This window comes from Sorex fumeus, unplaced genomic scaffold (assembly GCF_029834395.1).
Source record: "Sorex fumeus unplaced genomic scaffold, SorFum_2.1 ptg000020l, whole genome shotgun sequence".
NCBI classification, from domain to species: Eukaryota; Metazoa; Chordata; class Mammalia; order Eulipotyphla; family Soricidae; genus Sorex; species Sorex fumeus.
In genome coordinates, this window is record NW_026606077.1 from 4,216,820 (window position 1) to 4,234,016 (window position 17,197).

Here is a 17,197-nt window from a genome sequence, read left to right on the forward strand (position 1 = left end):
CAGCCCAACCTTTGATAACTTTTCATTGTTACATTTCTTAAGCTTCCAAGATAAGAAAAAAAAATGTCACTGGCTTTATTGCTACTAGGGTGTAGTGGGCACATCTCTTTAAAAACTAAATCTGATGATCCAGCAACACACGAAAGAATCTTGGAACCGGAACCAAGCAGCTCACTGCAGAGATGCCTCTGGACCTTGCGCCAGGTCGATTTCACAGGGGTGCCTCAGACAGGAGCAAGTGTTGTCCCCTCACCTGCCTCCTAGGAATCCCGGCGTCCGCCAATTTCCAGAACCCTACGAGAAGCCCAGGTACGTGGGAGCAGTTGCTACCAACTCCAGGCTTCAAGGTCCTTCTCATCTCCTGGTCCCTCTGGGAACCTGGAGGTCACACCCACAAACTGTCTCCAGCTACTATTTGTTCACTGTCACTGTCCTCCCGTTGTTCATCAATTTGCTTGAGCAGGCCCAGTAATGTCTCCACTGAAGCCTTTGTTGTTACTGTGTCTGGCATATCGAATACATCACGGGTAGCTTGCCAGGCTCTGCCGTGCATGCGAGAGACTTTCGGTAGCTTGCCGGGCTCTCCGAGAGGGGCGGAGGAATCGAACTCGGGTCGCCCATGTTGGCTGCGTGCAAGGCAAATGCCCTACCGCTGTGCTAGGCTACTGTTTAAGTTTATTAATGGCCATGTTCCAGAGACACACAGATGAATCTCGAAACCAAGCAGCTAGTTGCAGCGATTTCTCCAGGCCCTAATTATCTAAAATTTTAGGATTCTAGGAACACGATATCTTACACTATTCATAACAAGCAATGCAAAATAAATTATTTAGCATCTGCCTGTTTGGCAGGTTTGAGTGGTGGTGGGAAAATTCAAAATAATGGTGGTGGGAAGGTGTAATGGTGGTGGGACTGGAGCCAAATATTGAATGTAATCCATTATTGTGAACAACTTTATGAAAATAAAAATTTAAAAAAAACCTAAATCCTTCATACAGTTAATGATTGTCAATTTATATGGCAAGAAATTCTAAGAATTTAAGAACATTCCTCACCTGCAACTTTTGATACATCTCTATGTTAATTGCTTTAACTTCTTCTAGTTGTTGTCGAAGGCCTATCAAGGTGTCTTGTTTCTCATGGATATCTTTCTCCAACAACTTCATGGCAAGTTCAATCTCCTGTTTCATGCTGACTTGTACTGCTAGCTCATTCTCCACATCCTGCAATTTCAACACATACTCAATTCACACAAAACCTCATGTCAAAATCAAACGCACGATTAAGGAGATCTAAAAGAATTTCTATTCAGTAAGTAAGCTACATCTTACAAATTACAAGCCCACTTAAAGGGATTCAGTTTGTCCTGCGAACAACATAACAATTTAAATATTTTCTGAATTACTCCTAACAATTCCCTTGAGGGTTCAGAGCAATAGTACAACGGTGAGGGCATTTGCCTTACACAAGGTCAACCGGGATTTGACCTGGGTTCAATCCCCTAGCATCCAATATGGTCCCCCGAGCACGGAGAGGAGTAATTCCTGAGTGCAGAGCCAGGAGTAACCTCAAGCAGACAGAAAAAACAATCCTCTTGATTGATGTGCGAGCACAATTTTTTTTAGTTGCCTTGCTCCTGGCAGTGGTTTGGGTTCAAAGTGTTTGTGCCAACCAAGGACCACACACATACATCGGAGCTGCCAGGATGACACAGCACAAACAGCAGCACCCAGGACCAAACCCAAGGCCCTGTGCCTGCAGTGCAGGGCTTCTAAAGTCACGGAGATATGAGTGCCTCTACACAAATTTTTAGGTGGGGAGGTGCTGGAGCACACCCAGCAATGGTTCCAGGTGGTGCTCGGGGGATTATGTGGGCTGGAAACGGAACTGGCTGATTATAAGGAAAATGCTGCTATTCCACTGTTTAATAATTATTTGGAGGAAGTGGTGTTCAGGCCACAATCAGTCAAGCGCAGAGACTATTCCTAGCTTTGTGCTCAGAAGTGAGCCCTGGCAGTGCTCAGGGGAACATGTGCAGTGTTGGCTCCATACTCACTGGTCAGTCCTGGCAGGCTCAGGAGACCACACGGGTTGCCAGGGATTGAACCTAAGTTGGCCGCATGCAAGGCATGCACCTTATCCATTGTACTAGAGCATCAGGCCTCTTGGGGGGGGCGGGGGGGGTACATTTTAAAGGTACTTTAAAAGTCTGGAGAGACAGACACTGGGGGAGAAGGCAGCTGGGCTAGAGAAGGGACCACCACGACAAACATAGATGGAAAAGATCTCTGGAGAAGAACTGAGTGCTGAAAACAGGCAAAGGAACAAACATGATGACCTCTCAGGACCTGTATTGTAAGCCATAATGCCCCAAAGGGGAGAGAGAGACAGAGGCAGAGACAGAGAGAGAAAGAAGGAAAGTGCCAGCCACAGAGACAGGCTGGGGCGAGGGTGGTGGGAGGAAAACTGGGGACACTGGTGATGGGAAATGTGCACTGGGGGAGGGATGGTGCTGGAACCCTGTATGACCAACACCCAACCATGATCAGCTTTATAACTCTATCTCACAGTGACTCAAAAATAAAATAAATAAATAAAAAAAAACCCCTGGGCTCTCACACTGGGGTGGGGGTTGGAGGAAGGTTAGAGAAATAATACAGAGATTAATGTACTTGTTTTGCACACGGTCAACCCTGGCATTGCATAAGTAAGTACCCGCTGGAGTGATCCCTGAGTAGACAGGTGGGGGCCAACCCCTGCCAAATGCAGTATTACTTTAAAATATTATTTTATTAATATCTTAATATGTCATTCTATTCCATTTCCCTGGTTACTTGGGTAGGTAGAGGAGAGAACTGGGTGATAACGGACGGTGCTCAAGAGGCCATTTCTGCCTCTGTGCTCAGGGGTGATACCTAAAGGTGCTTTGAGGACCATATGTCGTGTCAAGGTGAAAAACGCAGGCGAACCACATGCAAAGTAAGGGCCTCGCCTCCTGTACTGACTCTTCAGCTACTACTTTATATTTTGCCATGCTGGATACGACCCATTCATTATGAAATGAATTTATGAAAATACATGTTAAAACTATTCAAAACCACTGTTCTGTTTATTTATTTTTTTATGAGTGAAACACCATGAGGTACAGTTGTAGACTTACAAACTTTTGTGCTTGGGTTTCAGTTATACAATGATCAATACCCATCCCTCCGCCAGTGCCCATTCTCCGCCACCAATGATCCCAGTAGCCCTCCCACCCCCCCCACCCCATCCCCCCACCCCACCTCGCCTCTGTGGCAGGGCATTCCCTTTTGCTCACTCTCTCCTTCAGGGTCTTGCAGTTTGCAATAGAGGTACTGAGTGGCCATCCTGTTCGATCTATAGTCTACTTTCAGCATGCACTCTAAAACCACTCTTTAAAACTCTCTAACAATGCTGAGCAAAGAATCAGGAGTAATCCCTGAGCACTACCAGGTGTGCCCTACAACTGATGCAGGTAGGCCAACAGACAGGGAAGGGCCCCAAGGCAATGAAATTCCTTCAAGTAATAAAGCCACTAGTCCAACCCACCTTGTGGATACAGAAAACAAGACTTGGTAAGACCTTGTCCAGCAGAGGACCCCGAGGAGATGACCCCTCCCTACAGAAAGGACCTGAAGGAAATTCCCTTAATTCCTTCCTTTAATCGGATTAACCCTCAAGGCTCCACAGTATTCCAAGCCAAGGCAACCCAAAAACATATCCATAAAAAAAAAAAAAGGTCTTAAATGCCACTCAAGGCTCTCCTCTTTGGATAAGCCCAACATATTTCTTTCTCTCTCTCTCCTCTCTCTCCTTTCTCTCCTCCCTCTCTCCTCTCCCCTCTCCCCCCCCCCCCTTCCCCTTCCTAAAATCCTCCAAACAAACCTGTTCACTGCTCACTGTTCACTGCTTCTCTACTCCTGAAATTCCTCCGGGCAAGGAAAGACAAGGACCTGGAAACCCTGGGTAAGGCCTAGGACTTTGCTCTCCTACAAAGAGCAATTCCCCCCACCCCCACCCCCACCCCGCCAGCCTGAGTCCTTGGCTCCTAGAGAAATTGGGTTCCACAGTGGCTCGGCGTCAAATACCAGTACAAGCTGCTGCTTATGATCCCCAGCACCACAAGTGTGTACAAGCACAACCAAAGTGTTGACCCCTGGCAAGGACCACAACTGGGTGTGCATGACTCTGGGTCATCCCGACAACAAAGGCAGGAAAAATCACTGATACAGGGGTACTTAAAAGAATTTGAGGGGTTAAGGGATCTCCCACACCAAAGATGAGAAAGAAATTGTGCCTGTTTATTTTGCGGGGCTGGAACTGAACCCTGCTGCTGAAAGCCAAGCCTGCTTCCGGGGACACTACGGGAACCCACCTGTCTTAACTGAGATTCATCCCGAAGCTGCCTCCTGGCTTCATTGTACATTTCATCCAGCCCCTGTCGAGAATGTTTGTATGTTTGAAGCTCAGTTTCTACATCTACTTTAGCAACCTTGAGGGGGGAAAAAAAAACATGAAATTTTTATTTCTATAAAAATTCTCAACGCAAAAGTCCAAAAAGTAGCAATTTTTGACATAAGACAGGCTGTATACAATCAGTCTCTACTTACCTCTAGTTGCTGCTGTGTTTTCATTATAATCAATTTATTTTCACTTCGTAACTGATGATTTTCTTCCTGCAGTTTAATGATGTTATTCTTCGCTATTGCCAACTAGAATTAAGAAACAGGGTAAGATGATATTTTAAACTTATTTGTACTTGCTTTAACAGGTTATGTCCAGGGCAATGATATCAACATACCTCTTGCATGCAAACTTTATTTTATTTATTCATTTATTTATTTATTTTGCTTTTGGGGGTCACACCAGTGATACACAGGGGTTCCTCCTGGCTTTGCACTCAGGAATTACTCCTGGCTGTGCTTGGGGGACCCTACGGGGTGCTGGGGATCAAACCCAGGTTAGCCTCATGCAAGGCAAACACTTTACCTGCTGTACTACCGCTTCAGCCCCTGTAACCCTTTATTTTAGAAACATGCTCCTGTAGCACCATAGCACTGTCCTCCCATTGGTCATCGATTTGCTCGAGCAGGCACCAGTAACGTCCCACAACAAATTGTGAGACTTGTTGTTACTGTTTTTTTGGCATAACAAATACGTCATGGGTAGCTTGCCAGACTTTGCAGTGCGGGCTGAATACTCTCGGCAGCTTGCTGGGCCCTCCAAGAGGGGTGGAGGAATTGAACCCGGGTCGGCCGCATGCAAGGCAAACACTCTACCCGCTATGCTATCGCTCTGGCCCAGAAACATGCTCCTAATTATACTAAAATGCCAAATAAGTAAATTATATTATTTCTGCCATCCATTTCCTTGTGATCAAACTCCCAAAGTATGTGCTTAGCTAAAGCTTTTTAGTTTTTTTGGGGGGGAGGGGCCACACCCAGCGGTGTTCAGGGCTTACCCTGGCTCTATACTCAGGGATCACTGGTGGCAGTTTGGGGGACCACAGAAGGATGCCAGAATTGAATCCGGGTTGGCTGCATGTAAGGCAAGTGCCCTATCCACCATACTATCTCTCCAGCTCCAGAAGCTATCATTTAATAAGAATTTCTTACTAAGGGCCTAAGAGATAGTACAGAGGTTAAGACACATGTCTTACATGAGGCTGATCTTGGTTCAATCTCCAACAGTCCCAGCACCACTGTGACTGACCATGAGCAGTGTTGGGTGTGGCCCAAAACCAAACCAACACAAAAATCTCTTCCCTGGCTAACTGGGACAGAAAGTTCAATGTTACAGAGCGCTACTCAGGTCCAGCACATGTTGTGGAGCTTCTAGGGCTACACTCAGTAGTGCTCAGGGGGCCACCTTAGGACACTCCAAATGCGAGGGGCATCTGCCCCAGACCCCCTAAGCTCTCTCCCTGTCCTTTACAAGGATTTCTAGTAATAAGTGAAATTTTACTTTACTAAATCTCAATGTTTAAATCCTAGGTCATACCGATTTTTTTAAATGAGAACTACAGATTATCAACAGAAGAATTTGCATGGGTCTAATTAGGGAACACGTTTTCTAGAGTGTCTCAAACACCGAGAGTCACCTGAAAACCTGCCTAAGAATTTGTCTAAGTTGCAGCCCTGTGACATCTCATACTTTACATCACTAATATACCAAGAGTATCACAAGACATTTGGTGGGGTTTAAAGCAGAAGGCTGCCAGGGGTAATTCCTGAGTGCAGAGCCAGGAGTAACCCCTGAGCATGTGGGTGTGACCCAAAAAGCAAAAACAAAAAACAAACAAGCAAACAAACAAAAAGGGCTGGAGCAATAGTACAGTGGGCAGGGCTGTGTCTGCCTTGTATGGGGCCAACCAGCCAACCCAAGTTAGATTCCCAGCATCCATATGGTCCCTTGAGCACCGCCAGGGGTAATTCCTGAGTGCAGAGCCAGGAGGAACCCCCTGAGCATCACTGGGTGTGACTCAAAAAGCAAAAACAAACAAACAACAACAAAATAAAGTAGAAGGCAACCAACCATAGGGGGAAACATATTTATACAAGGCTCAGTCTTTAACATGTTACTAATCTCCTATATAAGGGCTTAATGGCTCCTGGGTGAAACAATTTTCACACACTTTTCCTTAAGAAACCTTTTTTGGATCATTTTTAGTGAATTATTCATAACAAGCAATAAAAAATAAATGATTTTGGTTCTACTTTGGGGGCAGGGTTTTGGGTTCTGGAAACATCCAAAATATAATGGTGGGAAGGTGTAATGGTGGTGGCATTGGTGTTCGAATATTAAATGTGATCAAGTATTATCCAGCTCCCGCATTCGCGGCCGCGCCACATCTTATTATGACATCTCATTCCTACTTTGGACAAACTGGCAGGCTACCGAATGTAACCTGCCCACACGGCAGAGTCTGGCAAACTCCCCGTGGAGTACCCAATATGCCAAATACCAGTCACAAGGATGGGTCTCATTCTCCCAAAGAGCCTTGAATATAATCTCAGGGCTAGGATGAAGGAGACGTTACTGGGGCCTGCTCGAGGCAATCGACGAATAACAGGATGATTTGTGATTTGTGAAGTATTATGAACTACTTTATAAAAATAAATTTTTTAAAAAATAATTGAAAAAGGGGGCTGGAGCAATGGCACAGCGGGTAGGGCGTTTGCCTTGCACGCGGTTGACCCAGGTTCGATCCCCAGCATCCCATATGGTCCCCTGAGCACTGCCAGGAGTAATTCCTGAGTGCAGAGCCAGGAGTAACCCCTGTGCATTGTCAGGTGTGACCCAAAAAGAAAAAAAAAAAAATTTGCTTAAGTATATGTTGCTTCCCTAGAGCTTATAATCACCAATTGTAACTCTATTATTATGAATATCCCATAATGTGATGAAAACATATATATATACGTAATACATTCGTATAAAAATTGGAAAGGATCACAAACAGTGAGTGCATGAGACCGTGAGAGATGGCGCCATGAAGATACCTCTTCAATCAGCTTAGTGTTGGATTTTTCCAGGGAGTCAACTCTTGAATGGAGGCTGCTCACAGTGCTGCTGAAATTCAGAAAGGAAAACTCATTCAAAATTGACACAAATGCAAAAGCAAGGAACACTGTACTATCCTGGACTCCTTATGATGTCGTCGTAATATTCTTAATGTTTCATTTAAAATATCTAAGAATGGAAATTCCACACAGATTCTAAATATTGTTAAAAATAAATTTTACTGATTTATTTTTGGTTTGGGGGTACATCCCCCGGTGCTCAGAGCTCATTCCTGACAGTGGTTAGGGGATCCTATTGTAGTACAGAAAATTGAACCAGGTTCAGCAGGCTGAGTACAAAGCAAGCCACTTTAATCCCTGTACTGTCTCTCTAGCCCTGGGGAAAAGAATTTTGAACTATTAAATTCATAAACCTTCTACCCTACCTAGCCTTTTTTCTCAATGGTATAATATAATTTTTAAGTGGTTACTAGTTTTGTGTGTATGCTCAGGGCACCATTAGGGATGTCGAAGATCAGGCCCAGGTCTATCAAGATTTACACAAACTCAAATGGGCTGGCCATGTACAAGGTAAGTGCCTTACCCACTGTGCTATATCTCCGGCACCAGGAATCTGAAACTTTTGTTTTTGAATCATATATGGCAGTACCAAGGGGCTACTCCTGACTCCCAGCTCAGTGCTTAGGGGAGATGCGAGGCTGAGTACCTTAGTGTCCCTAATACTTACTTCAGTTGTCTATTTAATTCTTCAACATAATTCTTCTGATCCAATATGGCAGCAATTTGAACATTCCTAGAGAGAGAAAAAAGTACATTTGGGCTAGTAAGAAAGGTATTTCTTGGATAAAATAAATTCTAAATCACCTTAAAAACTGTTGTAAAACCATAATGGTAAAACACCATCTTGCCTTTAAAATATAATTCAAGACTCTTTAGGATCATAGAGTAAGAAACTTAGGAAGTAAGCTACTTACTAGTAACTATAGCCTTTTTTAAGTAACCTACTTGCTAATACTCAACAATGCCATTTACACATTTAAATTTTTGTTTGTTTTTTGAGGCCATATCTGGCAGTGCTCAGGGACTCTATCTCAGGAGCCATTCCTGGCATTGCTTGGGGAACCAAATGTCATGCTAGGATTAAATCAGAGTCAAGAGTCTAATATATGCAAGGCAAGTGCCTTACCGCCATGATATCTTTGTTGTCGTTTTTGGTTTGGGGACTACACCCGGCAATGCTCATTGTCCATTTGGGTGCCAGGGATCGAACCCACGTAGGCCACATGCAAGGCAAACACCCTACCCACTGTACTCTCTCTTTGTTCAAATTCCTGTACTATGTGACTCCTATACTATCTCCAGAGACATTTATCCCAGGAGTAAATATATCCCTATACATTTTCTATCTAAACACAATTAGATCTTGAAATAAGCCTGCTTATGCAACTCTGTGAAAAATAAGCTTTCATTCCTTTTGTCATAAACACAGTTAACCATTAAAATGAGTCTCAGGGGTGATCTGTTCAGGACTCTAACCTTCCCTTCCAGGAGGGTGCTTTGTACTTCACTTTCTTAATATAAACTGAGCTTGCTTGCAAAAAAATAAATCAAATGGGTCTCAGAAGTTTCAGAAATTTGTACTTTATACTAAAACCTCCTCCTACATGATTTTTACAAGGCTTGTCAACTGAAGTAAAAACAACACTGAAATTACAAAAAAGGAAACAAAAGTTACCTTGTACACCAAGTGATATCAAATTTGTAAATGAAACTACGTGAAAAATACATGTGGAATAATTTATGAAAATCATACCTTTCTTTATTTCCAATATCTTCCTCATTCTTTAAATACATGGAAAAATCAATCACTCCAACCTGAAGTTAACAAAGATATTTTTTACTTATGGGGGAAATGTATTAGAAATACCTATACTACAAATCTGAACTTCATTCTTAAGTTTTTCTTTACTGCTAATAGCAATCTTGACAACTAAAAACTAGCTGGATCAAAGAGCAGGACAAACTGAAAACATGCACTTGGTACTAGTCACTGTTACTTACTTGTGAGTCTAAATCTTCACCCTTTACACACAGGTTAGCATCTATCACATTCAGACCGACCAGCAGTCCAACAATTACTGCTCCTTCTTCTTCCATCATTAGTGCATGATACTCATAGAATTCACTGTGAATATCAAAATAATAAAAGCCTTACACCACAAATCTATTTCAGAGACTCAATTTAAAATTTCACGGTACCTTATTATAAAGATGAAATCAATATATTATTATCAAATTAGGTTTCCTATATGCACATAACTTTATAAATTTTGTCATTTAAATGCATGTCTGAAAATGTTAAAGAAATACTGAAGGAAATTCCTGAGTGCAGAGCCAAGAGTAACTCTGAGCATCATCAGGTGTGGCCCAAACACCCCCCTTAGTGTCCCCCCCACCCCCCGCCAAAGGCAGCCATCAAGATACTTCCTTAATCATCAGGGTCGGGAAGATAGCTCAGAGGGCTGCAGCACAGGCTTGACGTGAGGAAGGCCTGGCTTCCATCCCCAGGACTACACAGTCCCCTGAGCATCACCGGGAGCAACTCCCAAGCACTGAGCCCAGAGCAGAGCCTGTTGACGGGGGCTGAGGATGCAGATGTGCAGATAAAGAATCATCAGAGGACAGGAGGGAGAGTACAGTGCAGAGGTTAAGATGCTATTCTTGCATTACCTATGGCCACAATGGTTCAAATCCCAGCCCCGCACATGATATGGTTCCCCAGTACTAGCAGAAGCGGCCCGGAGACTGCTGAATGTAGGATGCCCTCTACCCTCAATATTCAAAGATTTTTTTCCCCACAAGTCCTTGTTTACCTGCAATGCTCAGGATTGAATCCAAGTTAATAATCATCAAGATACTTTATTTGTAGGGCCTGAAGTGATAGCACAGCAGGTAGTGTGTTTGCCTTGCAAGCAGGTGATCCAGGTTCAATCCCTGGGCAACCCATGGGGCCCCCGAGCATAACCCAGAGTAATTCCCATGCACAGAGTCAGGAGAAAGCCCTGAGCATTTCCAGGTGTGGCCCCAAAACAAAACAAAGCAAAAAAAAAAACAACCCACCAACAATACTATTCTGCTTCACAAGAAAAAAAAATTTTAAGTGATCACAATTCAGTACAAGGAATAGTCTCAAACATTCAAAGTTTTAAAAAGATAGTTCAAAGGGCTTAGTGCGTGTGCCTTGCATGTGGAAAACCCAAGTTCAATCCTAGCACTGGTAAAAGCTTCTCTGAGCACCACAAGCACATACCAGAAGTAGCTCCTGAGCACTGCCTGGTTTAACCCGAATTTCCAAGAGGAAAAAAAAAAACCTTAAAAACCTTAAAGGCAACGCATTTACAAACTTTTTTTCATAGAATCAAATGTACTTATAAAAACCTAAAACTTGTAAAACTGTAATTCAGTGGTAGTGATCCCCAAGCACCCAGCTGGATAGAGCCTTGAGCACAACCAGGTCTGGCCCACGCAATCGCCATGGTATTCACGTTCCCCCTTCCTTTCTCTTCGTTGTTTACTGTAGCAATGAGTGGGGGATGGGGAAGGGAGGCTTGGTGCTCAACAGGGAGGGTACCATGATCCGGTTGTGCTTGCTGAATGCTGGGCTACAGTGTTCACACGTTTTGGTCATGGTACTTGCAGGCGGTCATAAGCTTGTGTTGCAGCGTTTGCACAGTTCTGACAGCTCTGTTCCAGACACTCGACACTCTGAGCGCTTGGGGTCTGACACAGCATAACTGCTATATGTACAACAGTACATGTGGGTGGCACCAGAAGCAAATTCATGGCCTTATATCTGCAAGGTTTCTTTAGTCACTGAGCCAAGGTATTCATTTTTAGGTTGGTCCCCATCCAAATTATGTCCCCATCATAATAGTCTTTCATTTTGGTTCTCCATTTATTTTATGCCTAATTTTGTGTATATATATATACATATATATATCCTTTTGTAATATATGTCCAACACTTTAAGGAAGACTGGGTATAAATAAAAGAGAAAATAAACATGATTTAACAGCACTAACCTCAAGAGATCCCTTTGAATAATTAAGCAACGTAGGTAATCAGCCATTTTTTTCTGCATGAGGGCTAATCGAAGCCAGGCTCTTGCACGACCCAGTGGGGTCCTAAAAAGCAAAACAAACTTGTCAGAAAATAGCCCAAGTTCAAAAATTAAAAACTACACGTTCTTTCTCTGTTTTCATTTTTAGCTCACTCCTGGCAGTCCTTGGGAGATCGTGCAGTACCACGTCATCAGGTTTTCCACAAGCAAAGCTCCAGGCATCTAAGCCACCTCTCCAGCAAACTGATGATCCCCCAAGTCCCACCAGAAGTCATTCCCGAGTGGCGAGCCAAATAACCCGTGAGTATCATCTGGTATGGCGCCCTCCCCCTCTCCAATAGCCTCTATTGCAAAGCACCTTCTCTTTCCTTTTGTTGTTATCACTAAAGTTGAGGTCAGGACACAGGCTGCTCTCACACTCCCTGGCACTGGGGACTGCATTCACCACCATTGGCCAGTGCTGGGGATGGAGCTCCCAGCCTCAGACCAGCAAGGCAGGTGCTCAACCGATGAACTATTCTCAGGCACCAGATGAGCAGCACATTTTTTAAACAAAAAACAGAGGCCACAGAGTAGAGCGACAGTACAATGGGTAAGGTGCTTGCCCCGCGTCTCGCAAACCCAGGTTCAATCCCCGGCACACCCAGAGGTCCCCAGAGCCCACCACGAGTGATCCCTGAGTGCAAAACCAGGAGTAAGTCGTAAATAAACCACTGGGTGTGGCCCCACAAATCTACAATAAAATAAGAGGTCACCACCAGCTGTGCCTGGCCAGGTGGGCCAGAGGTATTCTCTATTCTCGAGCTGTCAGGACCACATCCAGGGGTGCTCTTGGAAAGCCTTACAACACCAGGGATGGGACTCAGGGCCTTCCCCATGCTCTGCCATTTAAGCTATGTCCCAGGCCCTGTGTGAAGTACTTAAAGGAACAGTGAGTACCCTCCTGTGGCCAGGGATGAGCAAAAATCAGACTACCTACTTGAGACCGGGCAAATCCCGGACGCTGGCCCCAATCTCCTCTGCTTCTGGGTACAACTTCTCCACCAGTTCCAAAGGGCCCCAGATAGTTTTGTTGTAGCTCAAAAATGATTTTCTCACTGAAAAAGGAAAAAAATGTAACACAAATAAACATACAGAAGCGTAGTTGATTTCCTTTTAAATTTTACTTTCAGTACTTTCCGGCAGCTGAAGACCTCCGGAACCCAGCCACAGCCATGCCTAAGACCACTCTCCACACGCTCCAATGAGCCTCACGCATGAAGGAACCAGCAGAGGAACCCAGGTATGCGGGACCCGTGGCTGAGATCTCCAAGCCTGCTCAGATCAGGACTGGGCCTCCTCCACCCAGATGCCCCATCTTCAGTAGCTAGGGAGTTACACCCACCAACTGCCCCTGGCACCGTGTAATCCTATCAATGGCCAAGACCCAGAGACTATAAAACCAAGCTCCTGGAAGCGTGAGGCTGCATTTGCAGCCATGTGACCTCTTATTGTCTAGTTCTCTCTCTCGGAGAACCTGGCAGGCGACTGAGAGGATCCTGCCCGCATGGCAGAGTCTGGCCAAGTTCCCCGTAGCGTATTCGATGTGACAAAACCCAGTAATAATGATGGGTCTCATTCCCCTGACTCTGAAAGAGCCTCCAATGTGGCACTTGCTAAAATCTCTGGGTTAGGATAAATGGAGACGTTACTGGTGCCTGCTCGAGGAAATCAATGAACAACAGAATGACAGTGAGACAGTGATACTTTCTACCTCACATACAAATTATTTATAGACCTTTCCTCTCTTACCACTCTAGTTGATTAGATGCCCATTCATCAAAAGTCTGATATTTTCCTGAGCAGAAATTTTCATGTTTTTCTTCCATGTCATAAATATGCACGCAGGTACTTAAAAGAATAAAACTAGACTCATTCCTTATCAAAACCAGAAATAAAAGGCTGGTGGCTTTAGTGGGTTAGTGCTTTTTAGTTTATAAAATAAATCAAGGGGGGTGGAGAGATAATACAGCTTGTAGGGTGCTTGCTTTGCATGCAACTGACCAGGGTTTGATCCCTGGCATCCCATATGGTCCACTGAGCACCATAAGGATTAATTACTGAAAGCAGAGCAGGAGTAACTCAGAAATCAAAAAAATAAAACAAGAACAACTTGCTATTCTGCTTTTAAACATGAAAAATTGTGCCTGCTTTTTCTATGATCTGATTCTGAGATCTGGCAAATTTAAAACCACAGAATCACAAAATTTTTTTCCTAAATAATGACCAGATTACCCATAGATCCAATGTGCTTATCATATGAATCACCCAAGGGCAAGGCTAAAACAGGCAATTTTTACTTAGGGAGAAATTTTTGTTGTTGTTGTTTTTAGTTTTTGGACCACAGCCTGCAATGTTCAGGGGTTACTCCTGGCTCTGTACTCAGGAATCACTCCTGGCACTGCTCAGCGACTATTTGGGATGCCGGATATCAAACCCAGGTTCGCTGCATGCAGTCAAAGGCCTTACCCGCTGTACCATCTCTCAAGCCCCTACGTGGGGAGTAACCTAATTAGCACAAAGTACTTTATAAGATTTGCCAAAATAAGGATGGAGAGACAATACAGTGAGTAGGGAGCTGGCGAGGCAAGTAGCTGACCTGGATTTGATCCCCAGCATCCCACATGGTACACCTGAGCAAACCGCGAGAAGTAACCCCTGAGCATTACTGGGTGTGGCCCCAACAACCTCCCTCAAAAAATTTTTTGCCAAAATACCCTGAAGAGTGTTAGAACAGATTTCACAAGAATTTCAAACTTGAAGGGAGTGATGGTACAGTGCATCCATATGGTCCTGCCAGGAGTAATTCCTGAGCACTGCTGAGTATAAGCCCAAAACAAAATTAAACAGCAACAATTTACTACTTAACTAATTTTGTAATTCTTTGCAAATTCTGTTTTAAAAAGTGGGGGAAAATATCTATGTTATTGCTACTAAATTTTTTTCAAAAAAGAAAACCAAAATTCAAGGTTTGAGACTAGACACTGACGTGCTGAAATATTAAAAGAAGTAGTTAGAGACTGATAATCCCTATAAGCTATCTCCCTGTCCCCAGAGAAAGGCTTTTATTGGGGGCGCTGGGATGAAAGGACTGGCCACACCTGGTGGTATTCAGAGGCCACTCCTGATGCTGTCTGGGGGACCGTAGACTATGTTGGGGATCAAACTGGGATGGGTGGCATGCAAGGCAACACCTTAACCCCTGTATTATCTCTCCTATCTGTAAGGATACACTAAAAGGAGAGTAGTTAAACGGATTATGGTATGAAATGTTATGAATATCTTGAATAGTACAAATACACTATGGAATATTATATAGACCTTATATAAGTACACTATAAATTTCTTTGTAATTGGCACGGTCTCCAAATCATACCAAGTTCTTTCTTTAAAAAAGAGGATAAGACAGAATGACTGTATGATCCAGCAGTATCACTTCTTGGCATCTATCCCCAAAACACAACATTAATTCAAAAGGATCTGCGCACGCTTATGTCCTCGGTCACACTCAGTACAATAGTCAAGATAAGGAAACAGCCCTAATGCCCAACAACTAATGCATGGATCAAGAAGTTGTGCCGGCGATCTTGGCAGCAGACTCAGTACGGGCCTGTGTCGTGCGGTCTCCTCTGCTCTCTGCCCTGGCCTCCAGCACGAAGGGGCCTCCCGCTTGGGTTTCCTAGCTTCTCTCCTGCATTGTCCTTTGGACCTGTTTTAGTCCACCGGTTTCTTCATTTTATTCTATTTGGTCACTAACAGACACAAAACTTGCCTGTTGCACCCCTGCATGTGTCCCCTGTGTTGGGAATGCTGGCTGCAGGCTGGGGGGGCTCCACTAGCCAATGGCGGCGTGGAAGGGCAGACTACAGTGGATTCTTCAGGAGGGCTCTCCAGCTCCCTCCCACATGCTGCAGTCTCCAATCTGCTCGCTCAGAACACTCGGTGGCTCCTTCTCTTCCAGCAGCTCAGCTCAGCTGAGCCTCTCCGGTGCACTGTGGGGTGGCCCTTAGGATCCCCGGGGCCTGTCCTGAGCTCACTCCTACTCGGCACTGTGGGAGTGCAGGGGAGGGTGGAAACTGTCCAGGGGAGGGTGGAAACTCTGCCCAGGGTTTTTGTGCACTTTGAGTCCAGGACTTCCCTTCTGAGACCAGCCAACAAGCCCTATTCATAACTGCTCTTCCTGGGGGTGAGAGGTGGGGTAAAGACAGAGGCCCTGAGCCCTGCAACCAAGTACAGGGTCCCACCTCCCACCTGCCTTGTCCTGCCTTGTCTGTTTGCTGAATGACCCCGCTACATCTGGATGGAGGGCAGGCGAGGGGCCTGTGTCCTCACCCCCACACTGGCGGGAAGATGCCAGGCGGCTCATGTGTTTGCACCTCTTTCCCTTTGTTTTTGATCAATTTATTTCAAATTCCTTTATCACTTACCACTTCAATGTATTTAGCCTACTCCAGTGGAAAACAAAAACCTTTCAGGGGAAAAAAAAAAGTTATGTTACAGCCACACAATGGAATAGTATATAGCTCTAAGAAAAAAAACCAAATCATGCAATCTGCAGCAATATGCATGGAACTAGAGGATGTCACGCCAAGTGAAGTCAGTCAGAAGAAAAGGGATAGAAACAGAATGATCTGTCTTATATGTGGGATTCAGATACACAGCAAGGGAGCAACAAAGGGCCAGAGACAACATAATGGGCGATCCGAGCCACATAACTGAGTTTGAGTGGGAGGTTGTTGGAGTCCTTAGGAGAGGCAGGGGGTACACTGGTAATGACTGCAGTATTGGAATTATGTGCATGAGTAACCATATTAACAGAAATGTAAAGCACAGAATCTTAAAATATATTTTTTTTCAGGGCTAGAGCAAAAGCAGGGTGTTTGCCTTGCATGCAGCCAACCATATGGTTCCCCAAGTACCCCCAGGAGTAATTCCTGAGTGTAGAGCCAGGAGGAACATCAGAGCATCGCCAAGTGTGGTAAATAAAGACTTCGTGGAGTCAGTGATGGGCAACCTCTCCCCATCTCCCTGCCCTTCCAGTTTCCTTGCAGTCACACCCACAAATAATGACCATGATTCAGAGAGTCACAAATAAATCTTGGAAGAGAGAGGCATATCACAGAGATGCCTCCAAACCCCCAATATTTTTTAAAAACTTAGAATTCCAGGAGTGCACAGCTGCTTTTGCGGCACACATCTCATACTCTTCTTAACAAGCAATACAAAATAAATTATTTAGCATCTGCCTATGGGGCAGGCCTGGGTGATGGTGGGAAAATTCAAAATAATGGTGATGGGAAGGTGTCATGATGGTGGGACTGGTGTTGAAATGTCAAATGTAAACAATCATTGTGAATAACTTTATGAAAGTAAAATTTAAAAATGAAAAAAAAAATCATGTGGAGTTCATGCCTGTTTCAGTTTGATCTGACTGAATAATCAGATTTAGTGGCTGAATAAATAGCAGTACTCCTACATTTAAAAAAAAAGAAGTGTG

At 44.3% G+C, this 17,197-nt stretch overlaps 1 protein-coding gene across 2 annotated transcripts in view; it reads right to left on the minus strand.

Moving 5' to 3' along the window:
- Positions 1-17,197, minus strand: part of RUFY2 (RUN and FYVE domain containing 2) — a 39,321-nt gene that overhangs the window by 16,182 nt on the left and 5,942 nt on the right. For both annotated transcript variants that reach the window (XM_056113406.1, XM_056113407.1), the window contains exons 3-11: positions 12,641-12,758; positions 11,624-11,725; positions 9,603-9,726; positions 9,355-9,416; positions 8,269-8,334; positions 7,521-7,590; positions 4,632-4,733; positions 4,397-4,513; positions 1,056-1,223 (exon numbers count right to left, since the gene is read on the minus strand). In XM_056113406.1, coding sequence (XP_055969381.1) covers positions 1,056-1,223; positions 4,397-4,513; positions 4,632-4,733; positions 7,521-7,590; positions 8,269-8,334; positions 9,355-9,416; positions 9,603-9,726; positions 11,624-11,725; positions 12,641-12,758 — 929 coding nt within the window. The remainder of the gene's footprint in view (positions 1-1,055; positions 1,224-4,396; positions 4,514-4,631; positions 4,734-7,520; positions 7,591-8,268; positions 8,335-9,354; positions 9,417-9,602; positions 9,727-11,623; positions 11,726-12,640; positions 12,759-17,197) is intronic.